The following is a 26,715-nucleotide window of genomic DNA, read 5'->3' as shown; positions in this document are numbered from 1 at the left end:
CCCACTAAATAAGTTTAGTCAGGATAAGAAAGGAGTTAAGGAAACTGAAATACACTGAAATTTAAAAACTTGTCCAAAGTCTTATAGATAGTAAGGAAGCCAAGATTCAAACCAGACAGACTCTTTTCAAATTCTGTGCTCATAATCACTATGTTATGCAGTCTCTCATAATGTGTGTGTGTAATGATCACACATTAAGAACATCAAAATAGGCAGAAGTCCTTATATTCACCAGTACAGTTACATAATTTACTGCTCAACTGATGTTTCCTTCCATGGTATCTACACTGTGAATCACATGATATTAGCACTGTTAACAGTAAAATATCAACTGTTCTAAGCAGTAAACAAAAGACTGATACACACACACACACACACACACACACACACACACACACACACACACACACAAGGACACAAAGGAAAATGTGGGGTTTTTTTTAAAGATACTAGATGGTTCAAACATAAACATCAGAATTCAAGGGAAGTATTTGTAGATAGCTCCATAATATGTAATGTCATGCCCCAGGACATGATCTACAAATCAGTTCCTTAGAGATATTGAGTGCAATGATGAACACATCACCATCTACTGTATTTACTTAGAAAAGGGAAAAAACAACAACAACATTAACCCAAGTCACATTGGGAGATTTTTATTAACTTAAATTGACATTATTAATTTTGTCTGCCAAGTCTTTAGTGAATATACCTGTATCTGATACAAACCTACAGGTTCTTATCAATACCACAGGACCATGAAAACTTACAGTAATCAGTGTTTTGTAATGATTAAAACAATGTTCAAATAACAAGTTACTTCACTGAGATACTTAAAAGAATATTTTGGGGAGTGTATGAAGGCTCTGTTTATAAATAGTAATTGATATATTTATACAGGTATTTGGTTCTGAAGATAAACACTTCTTATATAAAACATTGTTTTAATACATTGCTCCACTAAAGAGGCTAGTTATTAGATATATTTCTAGAGCTAAAGAATAAAGCTTTATCTTCATATTTATTTTATTCATTTGACTCTCATCAATGAAGAATGTTGTATCTAACAATAAACTGGCATACTGCAAGTGACATTCCGTAGAAGTAAAAAAGATGGTTGCAACAAAAAAAAGAGATCACCGCGTTACACGTTCTTTATACAAACAGTCCACTCTGAACAGAATTAAATGCAGAGCAAATGCTTTTAAAAGTTTTTGTGCCTAGCTGGCAATTACAATCTTCACACAATCAAGAGAAAAGGAACAATAATAATAGAGAACACAGTATTTTTAACGATTACAGCACATTTAAAACCTTCAGTTATCCTCTGTTCTCTTAGATCAGATCGGCAACTGAAATTTCACGTCCACCTGGGCTTGCTTGGCTAAGGTCACTATTTCAGAGAGCTTTACAACCTGAAAGGAAAAAAACAAGCAGCTTTTATCTCTTGTTTTCATGAAACCATAAAATGAGAACTATTGATGAATATGAAATTAATGCATGTTAAGTCTTTTTCATTTAAAACATCTGGGCTATTCTGACATTGTTATAAATCACTTCACACTCTTATAAGCATTTGCCACTCTTGAAGGACAGTCAAATCTGACACTATTCACAACTCATGCTTCAGTTCAATACCTTCTGATTTTATATATATTCCAATTGAAGATGTATGAATATTTTATACCTATTCCAACGGAATATATGTATGTATATGTGTGTGTGTATATATATATGTATATATACCTCTTTTTTATTGCCTAAATATTTTCTCTTTTAAAGACAGAAACCGTGATTGTCTTAGCTGGATGCCACACAATGCAAAGCACATCTAAATAAATATCTGTTTAAATAATATGTACACATCTTAACTTGCAATATTGGGATAGGAGCTTGGGTCTAGGGAGTTAGTTAGTATTTTACTTTTTGTCAAGCTGAATTCCAATGTTGTCTCTATCATCTAAGAATAGCCAGCTGGTACCATACAAAATATTACACAAAATAAAAAACAAACAACAATTTCAGCTTCTCTCCTGTCCCCAAGAGAGTAGTAAAGAGAAGGTTTTAAAGGTAAGTCCCTTGGGTTTAAATCCCATTCTGATGTTTATCACATGTGATCTTGATGAATAATTTATTTAGCCTGTTTCTACATCTATAAAAACAGAAATTATATAAACGAATTTGTAATGAGAGAATACCTGAAGAGAAAGCTTAGCATTGCATGCACAATAAGTAATAAATAGCAGAAGATGCTACTATCATCATCACCACATTCACATTAATACTATTATAACCTCCATGACCTCATAGTCTGTAGAAAAGCACTAGTCACAAATTAAGCCAAGTGTTCACTTTTATCTGTCAGAGTCTATTTAATCAAGATTCTATTCTTCTACTTACTTTCCATGTCCACAATGCTTTCTGAAACACTTTCTGTCTACCATTCCCTTGCTCAAAATCTTAATTTAAACTCAGGATAGAGTATAAGTCCCTGTGTCACTAAAGTGCAGTTAATTTTATTTACTAGTATTTTCCCAAAGTATGTTCCAAAGAAGGATATAAGACCTTTACTATTTTTGTGAAGTAACATACTAACTTAGCAAATCTCAAAAGCCTATTGCTAATTAAACCAAACAGCCCCAGAGTATTCCATGAAATAGCTATAAACAAAGGTAGGAAAGAATCAAAATTTCTCATTTTAAAAACACCTCTATGGAGCGTCTACTATGGAGTGTAATCCAAGACAAAGTATTAGGTAAAAAAAATGAAGTAAAATATATGTAACCATCAAATAATGTGAGAAAGTGGATACGCGCGCGCGCACACACACACACACACACACACACACACACTTTAAAAACTGGAAGGATGAACTAAAAACCTCTTTAAAAAGTGGTTATGTGTGGGGATGGAAGAAACAGGAATAAGTATAAAAGCTAGATTCTCTGAATATACCTTGTTTTACAATTCTGACTTTGGAACCATGTAATATCTATATAATATAAAACAAAAAATCCTTTAAAAGTAATTAAATTATGGGTGTCTGGGTGATTCTGTCGGATAAACATCCGGTTCTTGACTTCAGCTCAGGTCATGAACCAGGATTGCGGGATCCGGCCTGGGCTGGATCAGGCTCAGTGCTGAGCATGGAGCCTGTTTAAGATTCTCCTTCTCCTACTCTCTCCTCCCCTCCCCAGACCCTGCCTCCCACACATGTGTATGCGTGCTCTCTCTCTCAAACAAACAAACTAATTTAGATTCTAAAATGAACCAGCTAATATTGGTAATGATGAGTATCTTAGCTAAATATGAGGAGCACTGGACCCCTTATACCTATCACCATCTTAACACACTTTGCAAATTTGTCCTTAGATTAGCACAGCCTATTTACCATTTTAGCAGCTTCATCCAAGTCATCACAAGCAAGAATTTTAAGTCCACTGTCTGTTATCAGCGCCTTAGCATCATCAACTCTTGTACCTGGAAATGAGTTATGCAAATATAAAGATGTTTTAAATATTTACACAAAATCATTTAATGTCTGTCACAATATGAAACTTCAAGATATTCAACATTACTTAATGTAAGTGCTTCTGAAACCAAAGAAAATACTGTAGAAGTCCAGAGTTACTTCATGAACTATCTTGGCTTACCATGTCATTGGTAATGCAGGAAAGTCAGATTTCAAGACAAAGAACAACAAATAAATAATGTGCCATATTATACCAAGCAAATCTATAAATTTTTTTGCCCCATGTCAGAAATTTTTTTAAATCCACGTACAAAAAATGTCCTATTATGTTACATTTATTTAAAAGACATAGCTATTTGAAAACTGTATTTTAAATGAACTGAACTCCTTGGGATTAGGAACTTTTAAACAATTGGAGTTCAAGGAACAGCTGCAAGATATCTTTTAGACTCACCTTGTAACCGTACCACAATAGGTATTTTAATTTCCAAATCCTTTACTGCCATAACTATGCCCTGTGCAATAACATCACACCGCATGATTCCTCCAAAAATGTTAACCAGAATAGCCAGTACCTGTGAACAAAATGTTTTTTGTAGATTAAGCCTTAAAAAGCAAAGAGTGGGTATCCTTCCTTCCCAGGAAAATACTAGTGTCTGTGCCTTATGATACAAATTAATTCCATGGTAACATTTTCAGACCAAACCATCATACTCTCTCTAGCTCTTGTCACTAAAATTTATCAGTCCACTACCCACCAGAACTTATTCTCCCCAAGTTGGGTAATTTCAACACCTGGCTCATATTCTCTTGTCTCCTCCCTATATGCCAAAGATTTCCTGACTGCATTTACTTGTTTTCTATTAAGCACACCCCATGACTGCCCCAGATCGTGATTTAAGATAATGTTACATGCAAGATCTCCAATATAGTGTTCACTACCTGACTATCATTCGTTCTTCATTTAACCTCATCAACTCAACCAACTTCTCACACAAAACAGAACCTCAAAATCACTCAGCTTCTCCTGAATACCCATTCCTGGCTACACTTCACATCCAAACTTCAAGGCCTGTGCAGATTAGCATTTTTTCATCATCACTGATAGGTCTGAATTACTGTTCTTCAATCACTTCCTCCCCTAAAATCTTTTTTAATTTTTTTTATTTTTTAAAGAGTCTTAGTTCAGGAGTACCTGGGTGACTCAGCTGGTGAGCACCAGACTCTTGGTTTCGGCTCAGGTCATGATCTCACAGTTCATGAGTTCAAGCCCTACATCAGGCTCGCTGCTGTAAACATGGAGCCTGCTTCAGATCCTGTGTCCCCTCTCTCTCTACCCCTCTCCCACTCATGCTGTCTCTCTCTCAAAAATAAAATATTTAAAAAAAAAAATTTTCATTCACCTATACCACAGCTTCCAACTAGTGAAATACAAATGATACAAACAGGTTACTGACATACCAAGATATTGCTCCCCTCTACCCTTAGGGCAGCTAGGAAGGTTCTGGAACAGCTAGTTACCTCTGGCCTAGTGGCCTCTGACTGTAAGCAACCTTCTCTATCTATCACCTGTACCCCTTTGAAATATCATTTTCTGTGAATGACAGGACATTAAAAAGGTTGAAACACACTGAACTATGATATGCATTCCTTACCTTTACCACTCTTATTTCTAGACCTTTAAGAAATGAAAAAATAGACTAGAATTCATAATGACCTTAGCACCCTCTCATCTCCCTCCCTCCCACCTCATTCTGGATAGCTTCAATACCATACATGCATCATCTAACACTCTAGACTTAAAGTTGCTGGATCTCTACCATCTCACTTTTACTTCCAATCCATTTCAACTTATTACCAACAAAGCTAAATCCTTGACCAGAATGAATATTTCTAAAAGATCAACTCTGTAAATCACACTCTCTGCTCAACCTCCTCTCCTTTTACCTATTACCTCTAACTCCATCAAAACCCATTAGAACTCCCTCATCCTTGTTCTCGTTTCCCCGACTCTCAGCTCTCAGTAGATCTTCCTTCACTACAGAGCCCAGAATTTGTGGCTCAGCAATCCAATGATACTGTTAAATGCATGCCTAATTCCTCATGCCCTGCATCTGTCAAAACCAGTATGCCTCTGCCATCCCTTCAAATAATGCACTATTGGATGATTTCAACCAATCAGTTTACTCACCCCAACTTCAAGGAATAGCAAAACAATTAGAACAAAACAACAACCCTGACACACTAGCATAACCTGAAGGGCAGCACAATAATGACTCTTCAGCAACCCTTTCTCTAGTGTTCTGCCTCCTACCTCTCACTTTCCTCATTAGTCTCCTATCCCACTTCAAGGGCTCTAATGTTTAGCATATGACCTTCCTTTCTCCATGACACCTCAAAGAAGGAGTTGAAAACTAATCTCATCCCCTTATTACGTGTTGTGTCTCCTCCAGGTCTTCACTCCATTACTTATATTCACTCTCTTCTTCATCCTCAAATCTCTTCTCTCTCCAGCTAGAAACAGCTCATCTGCTGGTCTTCTAAACAAACAAGCAAACATATACTAAATAGCTCTCCTTGACCCCACCTCCATTCAACTGCTAACACTATGTTCTTCTGTGCTTTCAGAAAAAAATACCCTGAAAAGGTAATCTCTCCTGGATGTCTCCAATCCCTCTATTCTAGATCACAGTTCAACCCATTACAACCTGGTCTCTGCCCCCTTCTCCCTACTGTTCTTGATAGGGTTCCCAATCATCATTACTCTGCCTGATCACTCCTACAGATGGATACTACTGCCCATCCCTTAATTCTCATAACTCTCCACCTTGCCCTTGGATGCCACCACTTTCTCCTGATCTGCAGCTGCCAGTTTCTTTTTTCTCTCTTTTATTGGGTCTTCCTGCTCTACTCAATCTTTCAACTTCGGGGGGGGGGGGTAGGAGGTGGGAAGTGTGGGTAGAAAGTTACATTCTTGGATTCCTCATCTCACCAACACGGGTCTCTTACCAACTCCTAACACTTCAACTTTTCTCAAAGTACTGAGGACTCTCAAATACACACCCAGCCATTACAGGAAGTAGAGTATCCTTACCACTGCCTGCTAGATACAGTCACCACAACCCAAACTAACACATTCATTCAGAAATACCGACTTTGCCTCTGACAGCACAAAGTATCACCACCCAATGATTCCCTCCAAACAAAAGTCCTAAAGTTAACCCAACCAACCCTTCTCTATGGCCTCCCAACAAAAAAGGAAAAAAAAGGATTTAATGATTCTATTTCAGAAATGCCTCTAAATCAGGTTTCTTTGCTTTCTTCTTACTGACACTGCCTTTGTCCAGACCTCCTAATATTTTCTGAACAAGCAGGTGTAACAACCAAATTGATCTCTCCTGACAATGCCTCTCTTCTCTCCATTTCACCTTATAGTAGCAGAGTTACCTTCTTTTAAATATATGTATATAATTAATAAATAAAGAGGGGATGGAGATATACATATATGTATACATACATGTATACACACATATATGATATATATAGATTATGGTAAGGGGTTAAAATCCAAACTAACTACAGATACAAAGATCTTTACAGTGTGGTCTCACTTGCCAACATTAATCATTCATTTCAATATTCTTACACATAAGCATCTTACCATTCCAGAAACACAGTGGTCTTCTTTGGACTCTATACGCCTTTGCATATTCTTTCTCTTGCCTAGCTCATTCAATTTCTCAAGACAGCTCAAGGAATCATTCATTCAGTGAAGGCCACCCCCATTCTCCCAGTTACTGGCACTGTCTTCTGTTCTTCCCCAGCACTACACTCAGTTTATCACCCCTGTCAGACTATAGATGCTTTGAGCAAAGTGACCATGAATTTCCAAATGCAAGTTCAGTGCCTAACACAAAGAGACATAATAAGTATATAGCTACTTCAATGCTATCTACATTGTCTCCCTGGGTTCCTGGCCTGTTTCCAACTCCAATGCCCTTTCTGTAAGCCCACAACACTGAAAGTCTTCATATGCTTTTCTCTATTCTTGTACCTAGACCCTAAAAGCCATACCTAGAAAAATAATTAGAATTCTAGTTCACATTAGTAAGTACTCAACAGGTAAATAATTAGATAATACTCTACTTTTTAGAGTTTATGGCAAAAGCAGCCACAGAAATACAGTTCCAATAAGATTTGTTAACTTTTTTTGAATAGTTATTAAACAAGGGAAATAAAGCACTTTTGTTTCTCATTGTAGGTCAATGCTTTTTGTAAAACTAAATATGGCAAATAATTCTATAGGCTCAAAGAATGGTAAATTAGATTTTTAAAAACAATTCTACAGTCTAATAGCACAAGTAAAAATGTACATTGTCAGCATCATCAATAATAAATACTTACCAGTGACCTCTGTGTGTACTGAGAATTATTCCAACCACAGGAAGATGAAACAGTAAGAAATTATCCTTACCAATGAAGAATTCTCAGTTCTAAATTCAATAAAACTAGTTCCATGGCAACCTCTATCTTATTTTTCCATTAAGTCTTATAAAACCAAATTGGCCACATAGTAGATATACTTCTTTAAAAAATGATTGATAATATGTCTATCTTTTGGATGTTTCACATCCTTTGTATTCTGATAGTCATTTATAAAGTCAAAGTTCGAGTTTATGGCATATCTATATATGACAGATTTCATAAATTCATTAAAATGAATGATTTACAAGCACACCTGAATGAATGCAAAAAGTGGTTCAACACATGTTCTCCAAAAAATTCAAAATATGTATTTTGAGAGATATATATGAATGGGTGAACTAGATGGCATGTGAATTATATCTTAATAAAGTTGTTTCTATAAAGATATATATGCAGACAGAGGATGATAGGAAGTGTGAGTATGAGAAATTGTGTGTGTGTGAAATATACAAGCATTAATAAGTCAAGAAAAAAACGATCAAGTCAACAGTTACAAAAATTATCTGAGTAGAATTTAAAATAATTTTAATTTTCTTCATTGTAGCTTTGTAGATTTTTGAGACTTCTGGGCTTTCATGGTCAACTAGTATCTCCAGAATTTTTCCACAGGAATGGCTTCCAAACCAGATCACTACCATTTATAGTATCGCCTAATACCATCTAAATATCTTCATCTTGTTCTCTAAATTACAGTGGGACTTTATCTTTTTTTTCTAGTTAACTTTTACTGCATTGATTTCAGGGGCTTTTGCCAAACTAGCGATGTCTTTTGAATTATAACACTCTACTACTGTAGTGACCACATCTACTAATTAATCAAATTACTTCTCATCATTCAAATTTTAAAACATACACCCTGACCTTACCTTTTTATCTGAAGTGATAAGCTTAAATGCTTCTGTTACTTGATGGACTGTAGCACCACCACCAACATCAAGAAAGTTCGCTGGAGTCCCTCCATGAAGTTTTATTATATCCATTGTGGCCATAGCCAAACCAGCACCATTTACTATCAAGAGGGGAAAATGATTTGTATAAGCAACAAACCCAGAGAAGAGAAACTAAGCGCAGCCAATCCAAATTTAAACAACACACAGTACCTAGACAGCCTATATTTCCATCAAGGCCAATGTAATTGAGATCTGCCTTAGCTGCATCTTTGTCCCTTTCATCCTCCTGGGTCCAGTCCTGTAAGTCAAAGATTTTCTTCTGACGATAAGCAGAATTAGAGTCAAAATTGATCTTTGCATCCATGCACAGCACTGTGAAGGAAGAAATAGGTGATCTTAATTTTAAGACAGACACAATAAACTAACCAATAGTAGTTCTTAGTTTAGGGGAAATTTAGGTTTTGTTACTCATTCAAAGTATTTCAATTTATGTTCACAATGTGTTCAAACTGTTTATTAAAAAGAATATTTGGGAATTAAAACTGCTCCGTCAAAGTTAGTAGTCCTACATCCACCCTGGACAGGTGATAACAGATAAAAGAGGAAAAAAAAACTCTTCAAAAACACTTAAAATTTGTTTTAAAATTACAAAAAATTAGCCATCCATGCACCTAGCTAACCTTGTGCCCTGGACCCCAATGCCTCTCACTTACTCAAATACATTATTCCAGCAATTCTATCTTTCCTGCATTATAAAGTACCCCCTTTACCTACTGGCTAAATCCCAACAACTTGTAAAAATGCTATTATTTTTCCCACCTTAAAAAACATTTCACCACCTCTTCACCCTTATCCTTCTCTTCATATACAGCAGAAGTTCTTGAACAAATTGTCTGTTTAAACCAAGGGTCAGTAAAAAAACAATATGGCCCATTGGTCAGATATGGCCTATGCCTGTTTGGTATTGCCTGTAAGCAAAGAATGGGTTTCACATTTTTACATATTTTAATGGGTTCTGAGGAAGAAAGAAGGAGAATAACAAAAATATGAAGCATCATTTGTGGCCTATGAAACATAAAATATTTATATCTGCCAGTATCTTTGCCTAAACTCATCGGACAAATTTTTCTTCTGCAATCCTCCCTTAAATCCATTCTAATCAAGTAATACCTCCAGCACTCTACCAAAATGACTCATATGAAGGTCACCTCTCTCAACTTCACCTTTCAGTGCTTTATCCCTTTCTCACTCTGATATAACTACAGCATTCTCACTGTTATACCTGATAAAAGGCTGAAAGAACTGATCAGTTTCAGCCCAGAAGCCTGCCCAACATGAGACAAAGTTTCAAGTGCAGCTAAGTTAACTACAAATGACAATAAAAATCAACATTCTTCCAGGGGAAGATAAAAGAATTTTGTCTCTAAACCGTATTTTACAAAATATCCAGATACAACTAAAAGTTACTAGATCCATGAAAGAAAAACAGAAGAATGTGACCAATGGTAAAGAGAAAAAGGAGTCAAGAAAACCAAACCTAATATGATTCAGATTTAGAATCAGAAGACTGTGAAAGTTATTTTAAATATGTTTAAGGATTTAAAGAAAAATATGGCCATAATTAAGGACCAGATAGGTACCCTAGTAGCAAATAAAACTATAATAAAAAGGAAAATTTAGAACTAAAAAGTTTAATACCTAAAATGAAAAGTTCACTGGATATGCTTAACAATGTATTTATTAGAGATGGATCAATGAACTTTAAGATAAATAAACAGATGTTATCTAATCTGGGGGGTGGAAAGTAACCTGTTAAACAGTATGAAGTTATCTAACATGTAATATTGGAAGGAGAAGGAAGAATGAGGGAGAAAGTATTTGAAAGGACAAAAAAAGATATATCAAGCTAGATTTGTATGTCCAGTAAAAATATTCTTCAAATCAAAAATATTCTTCAAAATAAATTTTCAATAAATAAAGACCTCATCAAATTAATTAAGAAAAACTATCCATGTTTCTTTTGAGTACTATAATAAGCTAAATAATGGCCACCCAAAGATACATAAGAACCTGTGAATATTACCTTATATGTTAAAATTTTTATAGATGTGATTAAAATAAGGAAAAGGAAAAGATTTTCCTGGCTTATCTAGAATGGCCCTAAATTACATCACAAGTGATTTTATAAGAGAGAGGCAGAGGTAATTTGGATACACACAGGAGAGGAAGAAGCAAAGGACCACAGAAGGAGACTGGAATGGTGACCACAAACCACAGAACACCACAAGTTACAAAAAGCTAAGAATGGAGGCTTCCCTAGAGCCTCTAGAGGGAGTACCTTGAATTCTGTGGCACTAATTTTGGACTTCTGCCTTCCAAAACTCTCAAAGTAGTATCTGTTTTTTTTTTTAAGACACCTAGTTTGTAGTAATTTGTTACAGCAACCACTAGGAGCTAACACAGTTACCAAAGGACATCAAGAGAAACTCTGCAGTCTACTGAGGAAAATTTATGTCCGATAAACATGAAAAATTCTCAACATCACAAATAATCAAAGAATTGAAAAATAAGACTCATGTCCTGATTAGCAGTTTGACAGAGTTGAAAACCAAGATAACACTCATTTCTAGCACAAGTAGGCATTGAAATGGACACTATGTATGTTAGAACAACTTTTCCAGGCAATTATCTGACAAAATACACCTCAAAATGTTATCATCCTGACCCAATAATCAAACATGTTAAAATATCATTACTCTTAATCCCAAAATTCTAAGAATCTATGTGAAAGCTAATCAAGGCTGCAAAGATTTTTATACAAATATAAATCTGTGCTGACAGCGTGGAGCCTACTTGGGGCTCTCTCTCTTCCTCCCTCTCTGTTCCTCCCCACTTGCTCTATCTCTCTCCCAAAATACATAATAAATAAAAGTAAAAAAAAAAAAAAAAAGGATGGTAGGTAATGAGATTATAGGAGTTTTTTCCAACCTACCTATGCTTCTTGGTACTTTGCAAATTTTCTGTAATAAATATAAAATGCCCTTAATCAGAAGAAAAAAAAACAACAAACTCCTTCAAAATATGTAGAAATGCATACAAAGAAAAGATAAACTAAAATACAAAGGGAAAAAATTGGTTTTTAAGAGACTTAAAGACATTCCCTTAGCAACAGAATATGGCTATAGAATTTCACAGCTGAAAGTCATTCAGGAGTCTTGCTTTCAATGTTATTACATAAGCAAAAAAATGAATAAAACAAAACAAAAAACTTTTATACAAATAATTCTCCTTCACTGAACATATTTCATTTTGAAAATGTGCATCAGCCTTTGCTCTTTATAAAAAATCCAATTTTTTTTTTAGTTTTATAAACTACCTCTATGATCACAAGAGAATTTATTCATTCTTTTTTATACAATCATATAAAAGACCAACTAAAAATCAATTTCTATAATAAATAATGTAACTAATTGTAAGTATACAAGCGAAAGATGATCTACAAATGTTTAAGAGATTAAAATGTCCAAAGTGACTTGAAATAAAATCAAGTAATATAGTTAATATAAAGTATCAAGAAAAATTTAGGCTACAATAATGCAACTTATATTTTTAAAATGGCTATACATGGAAGGTGTGATCATTCAGAATCAGATTTACCTTTAAATACATGCAAAATAAAAGGTGTCAGAGTGACAAGCTAATCTTACTTCTCTGTTGTATAAAAATATTAAAAGGAATCAAGTACCAGAGTCTACCCTTTGTATAATGAAGATCCATGACAACTCTAAAGTCTGAAACTTGTGGGAGACTAAGATGGCTAATTCCTCAAAACTGCTGCCATTTACTCACTACCATGCTAATTACTCTAATCAGCACTACCCAAAACTTTCTGCAGTGATGGCAATATTCTATATGTGTGCTATCTAATATGGTAACCACATGTACTACGGAGGAGTTGAAATGTGATTAGCTCAACTGAGGAATATTTTAATCATATATCATTTAATTTTAATTGCCACCTGTGGCTGGTAGCCTCCATACTGAACAGTGCAGCTTTAACTTCCCTGTGTGTACATAAATATATATTTTAAGTGTTTGTCTTAAAAGATATTTATTTTAAATATTTGTTCACATTCAATTTATTATAAAATGAGTTTCTACCTAGAAATGAATTCACTTCCTTATGAATTCAACTTCCTTACTGAAGCATACAATTGGTGGATAAATACATAATCAATATTTGATTAAAAAAAAAAAGATACCTTACCAGCTCCATCTGAATCCTCTACCATTGGATTTATTTCTACCATAGTTGCATCATACTTCAGGAAAAGGTTGTAAAGTTTCATCATATTTTCTGCTGCAGAATCCACAATATTAGGTGGAAATCCCATCTTCTGTGCAAGCTGAAATTAATTTGTCTCTTTATTAGCGGCATGTTGCATATGTCCACTCAACATTAAATTATTGTAAATAAAAAACCTTATAGCTTATCATTTAAATAATAAGCATAAATCATTCGTAGTCAAACATGAATGACTGAAATAGTCATTCTACTATTTCTAAATATACTACTACTAAATGGTTCAACAAAACTTTTTATTCAAAATTCTCACAAGACAAGCAGTATGGCCATTTTACAAATGAGAAAGAGATTCAGAGAAGTCAAGTTCTGCCTAGATTCCAGTCCCAGTGTTTATTCCATTGCCTCAATATTGCCTCTAAGCCTTTTGGCAACCCTAAACTAAAAGAGGCTTATATTTTATTAAAAGACATACGAAAGGCAGACTGACAATCCCTATGGTCCAAAGGATGGCAAAAATATTAAATCATTTGATTTTACCTTTTAAGTATTTATGAAGAGTATCTACCAAGTAGTTAGGACACATTCAATCAGACCAGTATAACTGCCATTCATTCAAAAATCTACTATCTAATATGAGATCGGCTCAAAAGATTCAGGTACTTAAGCTCCTGTTCTAATAGAGGAGTTTACAGTCTTGAGCAGAGATTCCTAACTAGAGATACACCTGAAGAAATTTTTTTAAAAATACACACACCAAGGTCGCAAACTAGAAGTTCTGGTACACAAGTCCGACAGTGGACCAAGCCATTCGTAATTTTTGAAGTTCCATAAGCAATTGTGAGCCACTGATACAGAAGCTCCATGCCTGTATGTTTATTCTAACTGCTGCCATTGCTCAAAAACACAACGAAGGAGGTTTTCCTCTTTTCTAATCCCTACTTAAGGCTGCAACACATTTGAATTTTAATTAGAGAAAATCTTAAATTCTTTAAAGGTGGATATGATTTTTGCAAAAAAGACAAATACCAATAAATAAATAAAGAGGATAATCAGCCTTAAAAATGTCATTTTCAATGAAGACTTACTTCATATAAAGAATAACAAATGGGAAAAAATTAAATATTATTTCACTAAGAAAGATTTTCACTAGGTTATAGTTCACCATTTTATATCGAAACATTTGAGAACTGCAAGAGAATTCTGATCAATCTAGAAAGACATTAATTTGGCAAACACTGTGCATTTCTGCTCTTCATGCAAAAAGCTGTAATCTTAGTAGATTATTCCTTCAAGTGTTCTTGGAAATCAAGTATTCTTTCTCATCTAAATTTAACTGTCCAGCCATCACTCTCACATAACTACCTAATGAATCAAGGCTCTGTCTCCTTTAAATATACCATTCTTTTGCTTAAATGACTTTACCAGGTTAATTTCACTGTCTCCTTAAACTTTTGTGCTAGTCAAAAATTCCTGCTCTACTGTACTTCAATATCATAAACTTATTTTGAAAGAGTTTCCCACTAAAACATGTTACTTTCATTCAAACTTTTCTTTTAAGATGGCTCACTTATTTTTCATATCCAAACTAATCAATTTAATTTAATAGCAGTATTACCAACCTTATCAATCAACTCTCACAGGCTATGGTATTAAACTTCATGCTCGGGGTTTTTTTGGAGGGGGTGGTGGATAGAAAGGGGAGAAGAAGCATACAAAAAGACAGCACAGAAAACTAGTTAAATTATAGGCAAAATTTATTGTTTATGTGCAGACACTAAAAGCTCATAGCTCTCATCAGATTCTCAAAAGTACCCATCAACCACTTCCCTCCAAAAAAATCACTGATCTATTATAGAGATATATAAGACAGTGTCCCTACCATTCCATATAATTTACAGAAAATAAAGGGAAGATTGGAACATATTAAATGCCACCATGGGTATGTAAAATCCAGACTATGATAAACAATAAAGCATAATCACCCCAGTTTCATCAACAAACAAAAGAAGGATGAAGAGATTCAGGGAAAGAAAGCCTATAAATTAGAAAAAAGACCTATGAGACAATAACCAATAGCAATGAAAGGCCTTATATGGATCCCTCACACAAATTATAAAAGAAAAAAGAAAAAAAAGAAAAACCTAAGACAAGGGAATTTGAATGAATGGGTTGGTAGTGATTGCAAGGAATTATTAATTTTACTAGGTATGACAATGGCACAGGGGCTAATTAAAATAATCCTTCCTTTTAAAAGACAGATATTAAAATATTTATAGAAAATATGAAAGAAAATATTGTAGATACTTCTGAAGGCTTCAATTTCAAACAAGATATTAACATACACTGACACTAAAAAATTTTTATAAAAAGAGTTTTCTCAATCACTTCACTTATACAAAGTTAATTCTCTTTCTTTTTTTAAGTATTATACTTATCCAATAAAGCTAGATAGAAATTTTTCAGAATACAACATACCCGGACAGCTTGCTCCTTTTTAATGCCTTCTACAATATCAATAGGTTCTTTAACTATGGCTTCAGGAGTCTCAGCAGCTACATCTTCAATGTTGACACCACCTTGAGAACTTCCTATTAATACAGGACCCTAGCAAGAGGGGAAACAGCCAAAACATCTAGATTTTATTTTTGGACCCATCGATAAAATTTTAAAACTTGTTTATGCACACTATCAGACTTATGCATCTATCATTTCCCACTTCTATCTTTAAATTGCCTTGAGGATTTATCCTTACATCTCCCGCACAGTATCCCTTTATAAATGTTCAACTGAAATAATGGAAAAGAAGTGAAAAAGTAGAGGAAGATAATAGCTCACCTATGAGACAAAAAGATTAAAAACAGACACAAAACTTATGCCAAATTAAGTTAATATAAATATGTATATATAAAATATAGCTTACATATTTTCCGTAAGAACTGAAGGACAACTATTGTTTAAAGGACATTTTAAAAAATAATTTAAAAAGGTACCGATATTTAAAAAAAAATCTAATGAATAAAAGTTGATTTTATAAGCTCTAGCCCTACTGCAAGTCAATAAAAAAGAAAGCTACTTACCTTGAAACAATAGTTTTGACTATGATCATGAATGATATAAGGTAAGATATAAATAATAATTAACTTTTAAGTCCTTTAAAATCAATCAAGAAAAAAACCTTAAAGCAAAATAATCTAATAGATTTGTTAATTTATGCACAAAACTGGAAATAATCTTAACATGCAAAAACAAGAAAATGGTAAAACTATATTACTGAAGATTACTAATGTATAGGAAAATGATCTCAGTAGTGTTATATGGAAAAAAATGACATAAAACTCTAGATTATTTTCTCAACTGTGTGAGGTTTTTTAACATAATGTTTAAATGTGCACCCACTCACTAATCACACAAACTGAAAAACAATGGGAACATATTAAATGGTAAGACTTTTGTTACCTTATGTGTCACTATTCTCCCCCTTCAAATTTTTTTTTTACAATGAACATAGTATTCTTAATCCAGGAGAAAAGAAAGGGTGACTTTCATGGGGATAGAAAAAACAAAAGCAAAGGACTATTTTCACTTTTCTATCCCAGCAACTAGTATGTTTCAGCAACAAACACATTTCAAGATTTAACATAAAGGAATAGTATTGTATTCATTACTGTTTGGAGAACAAAATAGTCCTTCAAATCCTCAAAATAAGCAATAGCCAAAGGGGGTAGGGAGGAACCTATTACTTTTTAAAAGAATTAATTGTTACTTAGGTGAAAAAATGACTTAAAAAATGGTACCAGCCGGGGCGCCTGGGTGGCTTAGTCGGTTAAGGTCCGACTTTCGCTTAGGTCATGATCTCGCGGTTCGTGGGTTCGAGCCCCGCGTCGGGCTCTGTGCTGACTGCCAGCTCAGAGCCTGGAGCCTGCTTCAGATTCTGTCTCTCCCTCTCTCTCTGACCCTCCCCTGCTCACGCTCTCTCTCTCTCTCAAAATAAATGACATTAAAAAAAAAAAAGATGGTAGAATAGGAAGCACTAGACTTGTTCTCCCACAGAAACACTAACAATAATATATGATCTGAATTTTTTATTCCATTTTAGGAAAATAAATCTCTATGGGAATGCCAGAAACCAGTTAGGAATCCATAGTATCTTAGGTTCAACTGCAATGAAACAAGTTAAAAAAAAGAAAAAGCCATTTCATTTCATACAAGTCAGCCCCTCCTCTAGGTTGACACAGCTTAAGATCAAGAGAAATAGCCCAATACTGTGCTTCTCCCTTGGAAAGGAAAGGGGAAAGTGGAATGTGCATCCAACACTTTTGCTTTTTGGGGGACTATTGAAGGAACTGGTTCCTGTCTTACCTAACTTGGAAAACTGACTGAGAAAAGCATAGTCTAATTTCCTAGGAGAGCTCAGCAGTTAGGGAAGCACCATAGAACTTATACCATTGCAGAAAGAAGCCAACATAGCTCTCACAAGTTGGGGAAAAGCAGCCAGCTCACGGATTTTTTTTAACAACTCAAGGAACCAGAAAAAGAACAAACTAAACCCAAAGTTAGCAGAAAGAAAGAAATGATAAAGATTAGAGCAGATACAAACAAAAGAAAATAGAAATAGAAAAAATTAATAAAACTAAGAGTTGGTTTGCTGAAGAGATCAACAAAATTTACAAACCCTTAGGTAAACTAAGAAGAAAAAACTCAAAAACAAAAATTAGAAGTGAAAGAGAAGACATTACAAATGGATGCCACAAAAACAAAAAGGTAAGAGATTACCATGAATAATTACATGCCAACAAATTGGATAACCTAGAAGAAATGGATAAATTCCTAGACACATACAATCCACCAAAAATGAGTCATGAAGAAAAAAAAAGCTGGACATATTATAAGGAGATTAAATGAGTAATTAAAAACTTCCCAACAAAGAAAAGCCCAGTACCAAACAACATCACTAAAGAATTCCACCAAATATTTAAAGAACTAACAGCAATCCTTCTCAAACTTTTCCAAAACACTGAAGAGGGAGGAACACTTCCAAACTCATTCAGCAAGGCCAGCCTTGATACCAAAATCTGACAAAGATACTATAAGAAAACTACTAACCAATATCCCTAATGAATACTGAATGCAAAAACTCTCAGCAAACACTAGTAACCAATTTCAGTAACACACTGAAAGGATTACACATCATGAACAAAATGGGATTTATTCCTGGAAAGCAATCATGCTTCAACCTAAAAAAATCAAAATAATTCACCATATTAAGAGAACAAAGTTAAAAAACCATATGATCTTCTCCATTAATGCAGAAAAAGCATTTCAAAAACGTCAACATCCTTCTATAAAAACACTCAACAAACTAGGAATAGAATGAATTACCTCAACATAAGAAAGGCCATATATAAAAACCCACAACCAACATACTCAATGGCAAACACCTTGAAAGCTGCCTTCTAAGATCAGGAAAAAGGCAAAGATGCTCATTCTTGCCACTTTATTCACTATAGTATTTGGAAGTCCTGGCTAGAGCAATCAGGCAAGAAAAAGAAATAAAAGGCATACAAACAGGAAAGGAAGAAGTAAAATTACCTCTGTTAACAATGTAGTCTTGCATATAAAAACCCTACAGAACCTCCAAAACACTAAGAACAAATAAATGAGATCAGCAAAGTCACAGGATACAAAATCGACATACAAATATATCTGGCATTTCTTCACACTAACATTGAACAATCTGAAAAGGAAAGTAAGAAAATGATTCCATTTACAATAGCGTCAAAAAGAATAAAACAGGATAAATTTAATCAGAAAGATAAAAGACTTCTACAAGGAAAACTGTATCCCAGTGCTGAATAAAACTGAACAGGACACAAACAGAAAGATACTGACTGGACGACTTAGTATTTTTATTTTATTTTTTAATTTTTTTTATTTATTTCTAGGGGAGAGAGAGAGAGACAGCGTGAGCAGGGGAGGGTCAGAGAGAGAGGGAGTCACAGACTGAAACAGGCTCCAGGCTCTGAGCTGGCAGTCAGCATAGAGCCCGACACGGGGCTCGAACCCACGAACCGCGAGATCATGGCCTAAGCGAAAGTCGGACACAGTATTTTTAAAATGTCCAATACTACACATAGCAATCTACAGATTAAATGCAATCCCTACTGGCACTTTTTCCCAAAACAGTATTTTTCCCATTATCCCTTTTCTGAAAAAATGGGAAAAAAACCCTTAAAATTCATATGGACTCTCTGAGGACCTTGAATAGTCAAAATAATCTTGAGAAAAAATAGTTCCTGGTTTCAAACACATTACAAAGCTATAGTAATCAAAACTGTATGGTTCTGGCCTAAAGACAGACATATAAACCAACGGAACAGAACAGAAAACACAGAAGTAAGTCCTCATATATAGTCAAACAGTCTCTGATAAATGTGTCACTGCTACACAATGGGGAAAGGATAGTCTCTTCAACAATGGTATTGGAGAAACTGAGTATCCAAGTGCAAATTAATGAAGAGAGACCCTTACTTTACACCACAAACAAAAACTAACTCAAAATGGATTAAAGACTGAAATGGAAGACCGAAAACAGCAAAAATCCTAGAAGACAACAGGGGGAAAACTTCCTGACACTGTATTTGGCAATAATTTCTTGGATAAGACATCAAATCACAAGCAATAAAAGCATAAAGAGACAAACTGGACTACATCAAACTTAAAAACTTCAATGATGTAAAAAACAACCGAGAGTGAAAAGGCAACCTACAGAGTGGGAGAATGTAGTTGCAAACCATTATGATTGATAAGAGATTAATATTAAGGATATATAAAGAACTATAATTCAACAACTAAAAACCAAACAATCCAATTTAAAAATGTGCAAAGGACTTGAATAGACATTTCTCCAAAGAAGACGTAGAACTTCATCAGCTTATCGTAGTATAACAAAGTACAGTAAACTGTGTGGTGTAAATAACAGGTATTTATTTCTCACAGTTCATGGTTCACAGCCATACTAATCTCCTTATCAAATGGTTATTCAGCCATATTCTTCATATTCTTTTGCAAATAGCTTTCTTATCATTTAGCATTTTAGCAGGCTGAGAATTTTCCAAATCTTTAAATTCTGATTCCTTTTTGCTGAGCTTAACTATCACTTGTTCAATTAGTTTCTCTCTTCTCAAAGTTTACTTAAGTAGTCAGAAGGAACCAAGCTGCCTCCTCAATACTATGCTTAAAAATCTCCTCAGCTAAACATTCATCCCTCAGGTTCTACCTTCCACAAAACACTAGAATGTAAACACAATTTAGTCAAGTTCTTTGCTACTTCCTAAGAAGGATCACCTTTTTTTTCTATCATTCATCCTTTCAGTCTGAGACCTCAAAAGAATGATCTTTCCATATCAATATCTATCCATATTTCTACCAACATTCTATTCATGATTATTTATATACTCTCTAAGAAGATGGAGTTTTTCTCTATAGCTTTTTTCTTTGAGTCCTCACCAGCACCTTTAAAAGTCCCTCTGTAATAATCCAAACTTTTTCTACCACATTCCTCAAGACTCTTCCAGTTTATTCCCATTACCCATTTCCAAAGCTACTTCATTGTTTTTATGTATTTGTTATAGGAGCATTCCACTTCACAGTACCAACATGACCTCACCTAAACATAATTACCAAAGGCCTCATTTCCATATATCATCGTATTAGGGCTTAGGGCTTCAAAATATGAACTGGGGTGGGGGGATAAACAGTCACTCCATAACAAAATACAAATGGCTAACAAGTATATGAAAGGGTGATCATTATCATTAATCACTAGAGAACTGCAAATCAAAACCACAGTGAGATAGTACCTCTAACCCTTTAGAATAACTTCTGTCCAAAAAAAAAAGGCATTGATAAGGATATGGAAAAATTTAACTGTTGTGCCGTGTTGGTAGAAATGTAAAATAGTATAACCATTGTGAAAAACAGGAGCAAGGGTCCTCAAAAACTTAAAACACCGTATTACCATATGATCCAGCAATCCCACTTCCAGGTATTCATCCAATAGAACTGAAAAATGGTTATCTCAATAGATATCTGCATACCTACATTATCTGCAACATTATTCACAACAGTCAGGAGGAAGAAACCTGAATGTCCATCAAGAGATAAAAAATAAAGAAAATAAGAAAAATACACACACACACACACACACACACACACACACACACACACACACACACATGAATATATCCAGCCTTTAAAAAATGGAAATCCCGAGGCACCTGGGTGGCTTAGTTGGTTAAGTATCCTGACTCTTGACTTTAGGTCTGGTCATGATCTCACAGCTCATGGGATAAAGCCCCACTTTGGGCTCTGCACTGACAGCATGAAGCCCATTTAAGATTCTCTCTCTCCTCTCTCTCTGTCCCTCCCCGACTCACATGTGTACTCTTTCTCTCAACATAAACTTGAAAAATATAAAAAATAAAATATAAATAAGTAAATGAAATTTTAAAAAGGAAACCCTGACACATGCTGCAACATTGATGAACCTTGAAGACATTATGCTAAGTGAAATGAACAAGTCACAAAAAAGACAACTACCACATGTTTCCATTTACATGAAGTTTGACTGTATCTAAAACAGTCAAACTCTTAAAAACAGACAGTAGAATGGGGATTGCAAGGGGCTGAAGAAAGGGGTAGAGGGGGAATTGCTCAATGGATATAGTTTCAGTTCTGCAATATGAAAAGTTCTAGAGATCTACTGTACAACAATATGCATAAATTTAACACTACTGTACGGCACACTTAAAACTGGTAAATTTTATTATGCAGTTTTTACCACAACTTCAACAAATGAAATTCAGTATTTTTTCTGTGTACTGTCATATATCAATATTCCAGGAGGGTGATACATACACACGAGGACAATGGAAACATTACGTTTGGAACTCTCCCAGACCTTGCATTATGTGTCTTCATTGGCTGGTTCTGATTTATATCCTTTGGCTATAGTAAAGCTGTAATCATAAGCATAGACTTTTCTAAGTTCTGTGATTCACTCTAGCAACTTATGAAACCTCAGAGGATACTAGAAATCCCCAAACCTGTAGCCAGCTAGTGAGCATAATGGTAACCCAAGGAACCCCAAACTTGAGGCTGGTATCTGAAAAGAACACAGGCATGAGGAGGACTGTCCCCTTGACCTGTGAGGTCTGACCCAATTCTGGGTGCTTGGTGCCAGAACTCACTACAACATATACAGCAAATTTTTTTTAATTTTTTTGTTATGTTTTATTTATTTTTGAAAGAGAGAGAGAGAGCGCAAGCAGGGAGGGTCAGAGAGAGAGGGAGACACAGAATCCGAAGAGAGGCTCTCAGGCTCTGAGCTTGCTGTCAGCACAGAGCCCGATGTGGGGCTTGAACCCACTAACTGTGAGATCATGACCTGAGCTGAACTCGGACATTTAACCAACTGAGCCACCCACGTGCCCCCAGCAGACAAATTTTAAATGAAAGAATTAATTGTGTCTTCTCAGCCTGAAGAAAGGTAGCAAGCTTAAGTAGAGAATTGTTTGAAATTATACTCTAATTTTCAGTTCTATAAACTTCAAATGAAAAGGTATTCTTCACATTCTTTCTGGCAAGGGTAAAGGTATTTTTCATATCCTCTTTAGCAAGGCTAGAGCTTTTACAAAGATCTAAAGACAAGGAGAAAACTCAGATTTAAGAAGAGCTTGTTCAACTAATATCATACTACTGAAGTAGAATATAGGTAAACTAATCTATAGATAACCCCAAAATATAATTTTATTCAACAAAAGAAGTAGAAACCAATGAACTTTTATTTATTTATTTTTATTTATTTCTGAGAGAGAGACAGCGTGAGCAGGGGAGGGTCAGAGAGAGAGGGAGATACAGAATCTGAAGCAGGCTCCAGGCTCTGAGCTAGCTGTCAGCACTGAGCCTGATGCGGGGCTCAAACACACGAACTGTGAGATCATGACCTGAGCCGAAGCCGGACGCTGAGCCACCCAGGTGCCCCGAAACCAACAACCTTTTAAAATATTTGAACATTTTATTTTAGTTTTACTTTTCTTTATTATCTACTGATAAGAGAAATAAAGAGCCACATAGAAGGCAGCATTACTGGGGGGGAAAACATAACATTAAATCCTCATTAAAGTAATGATTAGGTCTCCAAGAGTTAGCTGTAAGTTTGGGGCGGGGGGGGGGCGGGGGGGAACAGCTAAAAAAAAAATACAGATGAAATAATAACATAAAATAAAGTGAAGAGCTTCTCCCAATACTAATTCCCAACCAATTAGAAAGAAATCCCAAAACTATAGGCAACTGGTCAGAAGAAAGCTTACATGAGTAAATAAATATAAATCAGTTAAAATAATGATAATGACTATAGTTCTGTATTTGGTCGTGACTGCTGAATGAATGCTTTTACTGTTTAAATGATTTGGTTTTAACTTTTAAATTTTAGTAATAAATGTTCAGAATAACTAAATTCTAGCAAATTAATGTAATTTCAAACAATTTAATAATGCTATTTTCTCCTTCTTAACCTAAATTCCTCTTCTCTCATTGGTCTCACAAAAAAAAAATTGCCTTAAAATAGGCCTGAATTTTCAATAAGTCACTTAATAAAGATTGCTCTTAAAAACAATAAAAGTATGGAAAATAAAATTTGGAATACTTGTGGCACATTCTATATCTATTCCAAGGAACGTAAAAAAAACTTGACATAGTTAAACATACCATTTACAGCAGATTACAAATATTTTACTCAAAAAAAAAAATATTTTGCAAATGTGATTTGTTAAATTTGTCTCAGCCCAAAAGTATCCAATAAGCACTAGGCAAAGGCTAAGAAATCTAATTTTTAACTAGCGCCAAGATAGAGTAGTTACTTAAACTGATTTTTTGACATACGAAATCTAGTAAATATGATAAATATCTGCCCAAGCTTCCTGACTTAACACATACAAAAGAAGACCAATAGGGCCTATGACTCACTCCTAAAGGCAGATAAGGAACAAAAGCAATGTTTTATGATCAGTAGATTCCTATACACAGAATTTTATTTCAATCAAAAATGCTCTTTTCTTTTCAGTTTAAAATAGCTGATTTTTTTTTGTTGTTTAAGAGAGATTCCAAAAAGATCTCGTCAAAACCCAAAAGTAACACCAGCCCACTCTACATTGGTCTAATGTGATAGCATCAAAGAACATTTGGCCAAATGGTTTTACTGGTACTATCAAATTTTTAATCTGAATTATTACAACTGTGCAATATAAAATGAAAACATACCTTCTCAAATAGTTCTCTAAGAATTCAAGTTCTTAAAATGAATTCAAATTTGATTCTCTTCCCCAATGCTATATCTTTAATAACATGTATTCAGTGTATTTATTATATTTAGAACTTTAATAACATATTCAGTTTGCAATATTTACTCCAATCAAAATGAGGTACTCTGAATATGCAATATTATAAGACTTCTATCTCTATAACAAAAACTAAAAACAAAATAAAAGATGTTGATATAACATCAATGGAAAAGAAAACATAATGAAAATTAGTGAACTTATAAAAGTATAATTTTTATAAATGTGTATAATATATAAGGTTATTGTCACTGAGATTTCTAAAGTAACTTACAAATTTAAATTCTACTGTATAGAGAAACCTACAATGATAAACACAGTACTTATAAATAAAACAATGTCTTTTATCTTACATCCTGAGTTTTTACTACCATCTAGTGTTATACCTTAAGAAACACTTTCTTTTGTAAAAATTAAGTTATGAAAGACACTTTATAATATCACTCAAACATTATCAGGAGATGTAATTAACTATAAGAAAAAAACATCACACTATGGAAAATAGCTATTTTTAAAAAAGTTGTTTTATATATGAAAACTATTCAAATTATCCTTAAAATTTTTGTTGTATTATTAATTGTGTAATTGTATAATTTACATTAAATCCTTACTAGGGCTTCCAAATATGTACTCAGCTTGCCTTGTAAAACAAGGTAGAGAGCACAAAGATTTGGCCGATTAAGTCAAACCAATGCACTCAAAAAGCCAAATAATTAAGAGTATAAAATGGTTATCAATGCTCTTTCCATGGCAACGGGTCTATGAAAGGTCTTCTTCTACCCCAGATGCCTTAAATGCTAGCACTTTTAGGTTCCACAAAGAGAGGAGAGCAGAGCTAGGGTTATGCTCCCTAGAATCATATTGTATGCTAGTGAATGTCACCCTTCAACTTGTCAAATATGAAATCAGCTAGTGAAATAAACCCCAAACTGTAAAAAAAAAAAAAAAAAACACCAAAAGGTTGAAAAACCAGATGAAGCCACGGAAACATTCTTTTAATGGATTCAGAAACTCTCTTTACTAGATTTTACTCTGCTAGAAATTATTCTCTCAGTCTAGGGAGTCTGGAGAAGATTTAAGCTGCTCTTAGCAAATTAACAATTTAGAAATTCTGTGGGTTCTATTTCAGCAAAGTTGTGCCTATAGCTTCTGTTACCACAATATTAATATATTAAATTTCATGGCATTAACCACGTTTTTTAAGTAAATTTTATTTTTTTTTAATATTTTTATTTCTTTCTAGGAGAGAGAGAGAGAGAGAGACAGCATGAGCAGGGGAGAGTCAGAGAGAGAGAGGGAGTCACAGACTGAAACAGGCTCCAGGCTCCGAGCTGGCAGTCAGCACAGAGCCTGACGCGGGGCTTGAACCCACGAACCGCGAGATCATGACCTAAGAGAAAGTCGGACGCTTAACCGACTAAGCCACCCAGGCGCCCCTAACCACGTTTTTTTAAATGACACAAAAATAAATATTGTGCTCATGATAGATATAAATTATACCTTCTTCATCCTTCCCATACAAACAGAAATAATCAACTTTTGAAACTGAATGTAATAAAATCATCCTAAAGGTATCATGTCTACAATTACTCACTTGAAATGACCTTTCCATTGTTATTGCAAAGTAGTATTCTCTCCGGGGATATTTTCGCTCACAAACCAATACTTGATTGCATATTCTGCCCTTTTCTCCAGTTTGCTTGGTAAACAACTTCTTCCCAATCATTTGTGAAGAAACAGCTTTTGCTTCTTCTGGACTGAAATAAGAAAAAGTACTCAAATTCTTTTCTCCTCCAACTGAGGAAAGCAAAAGCACATGATAGCCAAAATATTATCTCATTTAATATTCAAGTTTCAGGATTTTTATCGGTTCAATAATAAGGGGTAATTTTTACAATGCATTTTTTTCTTTAATACTGATTTTTCTTTAAAAAACATGACTTACGAGAAAACTATCTTCACTCCTCCTTTGAGGCCACTCTCAAATGTTCCTTTTCCTCTACCACCAGCTAAAACCTGTGCCTTTATCACAACATCTTTTGAACCTAGGAGAAAAACACTTCTATTAGGTAAGCAGTGTGGAACAGCATGCAAGACAATAGTTTGTTATTAAGCATACATATTAAGTGATGTTATTAAAATAATGTAGTAGTCTCATTTACCCAT

At 34.5% G+C, this 26,715-nt stretch overlaps 1 protein-coding gene across 1 annotated transcript in view; it reads right to left on the bottom strand.

Annotated features, from left to right (window-relative positions):
• Window positions 1–635: 635 nt before the first annotated feature.
• Window positions 636–26,715, bottom strand: part of SUCLA2 (succinate-CoA ligase ADP-forming subunit beta) — a 43,151-nt gene continuing 17,071 nt past the window's right edge. The window contains exons 3-11 of the mRNA XM_039218031.1: window positions 26,495–26,594; window positions 26,144–26,306; window positions 15,629–15,757; window positions 13,115–13,253; window positions 9,058–9,219; window positions 8,824–8,966; window positions 3,927–4,047; window positions 3,392–3,480; window positions 636–1,415 (exon numbers count right to left, since the gene is read on the bottom strand). Of these exons, the coding sequence (XP_039073962.1) occupies window positions 1,341–1,415; window positions 3,392–3,480; window positions 3,927–4,047; window positions 8,824–8,966; window positions 9,058–9,219; window positions 13,115–13,253; window positions 15,629–15,757; window positions 26,144–26,306; window positions 26,495–26,594 (1,121 nt within the window). The 3' untranslated portion in view covers window positions 636–1,340. The remainder of the gene's footprint in view (window positions 1,416–3,391; window positions 3,481–3,926; window positions 4,048–8,823; window positions 8,967–9,057; window positions 9,220–13,114; window positions 13,254–15,628; window positions 15,758–26,143; window positions 26,307–26,494; window positions 26,595–26,715) is intronic.

This window comes from Hyaena hyaena, unplaced genomic scaffold (genome assembly GCF_003009895.1).
Source record: "Hyaena hyaena isolate Hyena2069 unplaced genomic scaffold, ASM300989v1 scaffold_728, whole genome shotgun sequence".
Taxonomy (NCBI): domain Eukaryota; kingdom Metazoa; phylum Chordata; class Mammalia; order Carnivora; family Hyaenidae; genus Hyaena; species Hyaena hyaena.
Note: the sequence above shows the minus strand (reverse complement) of the source record. Positions and strands in the feature narration are given on the sequence as shown.